Source organism: Octodon degus, unplaced genomic scaffold (assembly GCF_000260255.1).
Source record: "Octodon degus isolate 3935 unplaced genomic scaffold, OctDeg1.0 scaffold00162, whole genome shotgun sequence".
NCBI lineage: Eukaryota > Metazoa > Chordata > Mammalia > Rodentia > Octodontidae > Octodon > Octodon degus.
In genome coordinates, this window is record NW_004524738.1 from 3,429,734 (window position 1) to 3,434,722 (window position 4,989).

The following is a 4,989-nucleotide window of genomic DNA, read 5'->3' on the forward strand; positions in this document are numbered from 1 at the left end:
ATACCACCTATCCATCCAGGACAGAGTCACCAAATTATGACTTGTGGATCAAATCCAACTGTGAGTGTGTGTCCCTGTGTATTTTGTGGCTTATGTACTAAAGATGCTTTTAAATTAAAAAAAAAAAAGGCAAAAAAAAAAATCAAAAGAGGCATAACATTTCATGATTTGTGAAAGCCATGTGAAATTCAAATACTAGCACCTATGAAGTATTACTGAAGCATAGCCAGGCTCATTTGTCATTGTCTGGAACTGTCTGGCTCACAGACTCTAGAATATTTTCTGTCTGGCTCTGTACAGACAGAAAATGTCAACTCCTTCCCCAGAATGTGTTCCAACTCTTTTCCTAGAACAAGGAAGACCCAGAGCTGTGGCTTTCACTGCTACGTCTGTTATGGTACACATCTAATGGAGGTGCAGCAATGCGCTCATTTCTCTTCAGACCCTAAGTAAAGTGGATAAGATGACGGATACAAAAATCTCTCTCTTTACACATGCCATGCTTTCCTCATTTTGTGTATCTCTTTACTGCAGTTTTATTTCTTTTATCTGATATTAATGAAAACAAATGACTCGTCTATAGTACACAAACTACATTCTATGTAATGTAGTGGGCAGGGGATTGGTGGCTTGTATCTTAAGGAAGCGAACCACTCACCCATCCTTGTAACATGAGATAACTTTGGGCACGTGATAGGTAAGCAATGCCTGGTGCATTTCACTTTGAAAGCATAGGCCCTGAAGCAAACTTTTCCCCTGGCTTGGGAAGACTAACCTATTTACCTATGCTAAAAACAAGCAAACAGAAAAAGCCAAACCAAAACAAACAAATGAGCAAGCAAACAAAAAACCAAACCAACTAAAATGTTTCCGAAAATGGCCACGTTGCACGAGCTAAATTACTGATCATAACTCATGCTCATAATGAAACCCTTGTCACTGGTAATCAGCAGTATGTAAGAGCTCTTAGAAGTAAAAATATGTTTCTTCTGATTCCAAACTACTGATCTTTTCTAGAAAAAAAAGGCAACGCATCTGCATTGTTTTTGCATGGTGGTCCTTTGGGTGTCGGAAGAACCGAATCTCCACCATTCTACAATCGGTTTTTAATTTCCTCTTTTAATATTTTAAACAAACCTAATTTCCTAGTAAGTCTTTCACAAAAGTAAGAATGATTGTGAATACAATTAAGCCGGATTTGTCTAGTATTTGGTCTGTTGCCAGAAAGTCTCTCAGACCAGGGGGCAACCGTTATTACTGTTTTGTTTCTCCCTTTGTAAAAATAGGCTTAACACTTCCTAAACTATGGAAATAGAAGTTGTTGTGGGATAATGTCTGGATATGCTGGCAGGGGGACAGATGGAAAGCAAACGATATCATGACAGCCTAATGACAAATGATCACATCTTGTAATGCAAGCTGTGACAAACATAACTTCTGAATTAGAGTTAATTAAAGAGCAGAGATGTGGAATAGGTGGAGTTTATTTGCTTATGGTTTTGTGAAACAATTATGGGAATTTAATCATCCGTCTTAACAAGGAGCTATATTAAAATGTAGTTGACATAGGCAAAGAAAAACCAATAAACCTTGCTGCAGTAGTGGGGATCATGGGAAATTCCATTCACACTCATATTGTACACTGTTTATTCCATAGACTACGGCATGAAATCTGATTACCACCTTTTAAGAGGAACAGCAAAAAGTTATGAAATATTAAGGATGTTGAAGGCTAGAAATACATTTTAATGGATTGCTTCAAAGAGCTGGGATGATTTTGCCTGGAGAAATAAAGCTAAGAGAAGTATGGGAATGATTTTCAGATATTTTCATGTTGTTATGAAAATGAGCAGGCCTGTTTTGGGTGGGGAGACCTGAAGTGTAATTAGCTCTGAACATGATTCCTCAGTCTGCCACTTGCTCATTGGAAGATTCTGGAGAATTTTCTTCATCTCTCTGTGAAAGAAATGGCTACTATGATGTTTCTAATCTCACTTTCTCTTGGATGTCCTATGTGACAGAGTGTCTGTTTTCTTCTTTGAATGAGGGTAGACATGTATGACTGCTTTGACTGAAAGTGTACGGTGGAATTGATGATAGGTGATTTCCAAGGCAAAGCCACAAGGGTCACTTGGCTTCTGCTTGCTGTTCTTTTTTTTTTTTTTTCCAGAACTGGGGATGAAGCCCCTTGTGCTTGCCAGGCAAGCACTTATTCTTCTGAGCTATCTCCCGGCCCCTGCTTGCTGTTCTGTCTTAGAGCACTTGCCTTTGGAGCCCCGGGTCACCACATAGGAAGCCCAGACACCCTGAAATTCCCATGGAGAGACATGTAGAAAGACAACGTGGAGGCAAAGATGATTCAGGTCTTCCAGATGCTGCCAAGTGTAACTGAAGAGAAACCTCAAGAAAGGTCTTTCCAGAACAATGAGAAGTGATGATAAAAGTGAAGCCAGTTTATGCTGGAGTGGCTAAAAAGCACTAGAACATTCTCTGAGCCTTACTTGCGAGGAGATTATGATATTGAGATAAGAGGGATATGATGACAGCTAAACGAGATGCTCTAAATCATGATTTTATATGCACACTGAATGTCATTATTATTCCTGCTGCATAAGATGGAACTGATGTCAGAAATCACAGGACAGCAGATGGCTTGTGCCAGAAGGGTCATTTCAACATGGAGAATTGCCCAACAGAATTCAAACCATTTCATGAGGTGATGTGCACCCCAAGGACTGTGAATATTGACAGTGTATGTCCATGTATCAGGGCCATTCCTAAAGGGTACTGGCAGTAGGGAGGAGACAGATTCAGAATCAAGCAGATTTTATGATCAGGATTCAACTTGTTTGCTATAATCTTGGACTTCTTTCTTTAGGCATGCATATCATTAATCTTATAAGGCATATATATCTTTTTATGTATTTAGTTGTTGCAGGGTCTCACTATGCACTTGGACTCATGGTGATCCTATTTTCAGCCTCCTCAGGGCTGAGATTACAGGTGTGCGCCACCACTCCAGGACTCTGGCTGGCTTATCTTGCCCTGGGGAGTGGGGGCTGGCACAGCATGTGGTGCCGGGGATCGAACCATAGTCCCTGTGCTTGCCTAAGCTTGCCTAAGCAGGTGCTGAGCTACCTTGTTGGCCCCAAGGCATACATATCTTTGCAAATCATCTCAGAGCCTCTTTGTGACAAGACAGGACAACACAAAAACAAAACAAATCTTTTAATATTTAGCAAAAATAACTCTGGTGATTCCATAGAAAGTTCACACCATATATATTTAAAATGTCTCCTTAAGTGTACTGAACATTGCTAACATTCTAGTCCATTTAGCAGTCTAGTGGACACTTAAAGAACTTTACCTTGACACATGTTCTATGGCATCCTGGAAGAACACCAACTTTACTTCTTTTGGGTTTATAAGGTTGTAGTCATCCAGATAGTCCTGTAGAACATTTGCAATTTTCTCCATATCAGGCATATCATCATAAATCCGTTCAGTCTTCTCTATGCCAAACTATAAGATGATTTATGAGAGAAGAACCAAGGTGGATCAATTCTGATGTATAAATCTACTCAACATGCACAGTCTGGGAAAATCCATTTTATTTAACTTCTTTAAATTTTTTATTTTTTTAAATAGAATAAAAATAATAGTAAAAAACCTCATTAGAAACAATACAAAGGGGCCTGCCCCTTAACTCAGTTCTTTAAGTGGCTGCTTCAACAGAGCAGTCAGACTCAGCTTGCTGTGGTTCAATCCCCCCAACTCAAGCCAGCCAAACCTGCCCTGAAGGCATTTGGAACAAAAAAAAAAAAGAAAAGAAACGATACAAAATTTCACTAAACAAAATGATAGGACTGGGGTGGGCCAAATAGTTCAGTGGATTTAAGCGCCTGCAAGCAGGGGCAGGGGTGAGGGTTCGATGCCTGGGCCTGCTGTACTGGCCCCACCCCCAGGACATGCTGAGATGGCAATGGAGACTGGGCACTGTGGCACGTGCCTGTAATGCCAGCTCTTGGGAGGCTGTAAACAGGCAGATCACTACGCGTACTGTTTAGTAGTGAGACCCTGGACACCCTGTAGATCCTTCCCTAAAAATGCAAAAAAAAAAAAAAAACAAACCAAACCAAAACAAAACAAACAAAAACCCCAAACAAACAAACAAAAGCAACCAACAAACAAAAAAAATCCCAAAATGATAGGACCTCACCAATGGTTGTTATACTGCATATTGTCTTCAAATTAGTTGTTCAGATTATCAGATATAAGCATGCAAAATTGGTTAAAAGAATAAAAATTAAAAAGGCTAAACAAAAAATTAAGCATTAACTGCTCCTTTCAATATACCAGCAGGAATTAGTCGCAGTTATCCAAGGTATCCTGTGTACATACATATATATTTCTTTTTCCCTTCTTTCTTTTTCCCCCTTGCCCTATCTTCTTGAAATAGTACACTGTAATTTCAGCAATCTTCACAATAACATCCACGAAGGACCTTAAAATAGAGTTTTCGTTTTTCTCACAATCCCACACTGTGGTTCCACTTTTTTATTTGAGGCTGTGAATCTGAAAAGCTATCCAGTTGAAAACTATTCCTGGGAGATGCTTGTTGTTACAAGCAATCGTGTTTTACATAGTTAGTTCTCACACAGCAGTCATCCAGGGTTCAATTGTTGAGAATAAGAGTTGTGTAAACTGTTGAGCTGTAGGGGACTCAGGTCAACAATTTCTGACATTGCCAGTCAAGCAGAATGCCCAATACTATTATGGACTACTGGTCTCTTTTAGAATATTTTGCTGAGCTAACACACTTATAATATTCAAATGACGGAACTAAACAAAAAAGGGGATATATAAATGAATGTCCATTTTGAATCTGTGTATTCAAAATGGTTAGAATAGATATATAGTTACATTCTCTTAATGAATAGAGGGATTTGTTCTAAAGGTGTTTATAAATAGGATATCATGTCTGCATCT

The 4,989-nt window shown here is 39.2% G+C and overlaps 1 protein-coding gene across 1 annotated transcript in view; it reads right to left on the minus strand.

Moving 5' to 3' along the window:
• Positions 1 to 4,989, minus strand: part of Dnah6 (dynein axonemal heavy chain 6) — a 296,200-nt gene that overhangs the window by 82,925 nt on the left and 208,286 nt on the right. The window contains exon 46 of the mRNA XM_023702951.1: positions 3,368 to 3,522. Within this exon, the coding sequence (XP_023558719.1) occupies positions 3,368 to 3,522 (155 nt within the window). The remainder of the gene's footprint in view (positions 1 to 3,367; positions 3,523 to 4,989) is intronic.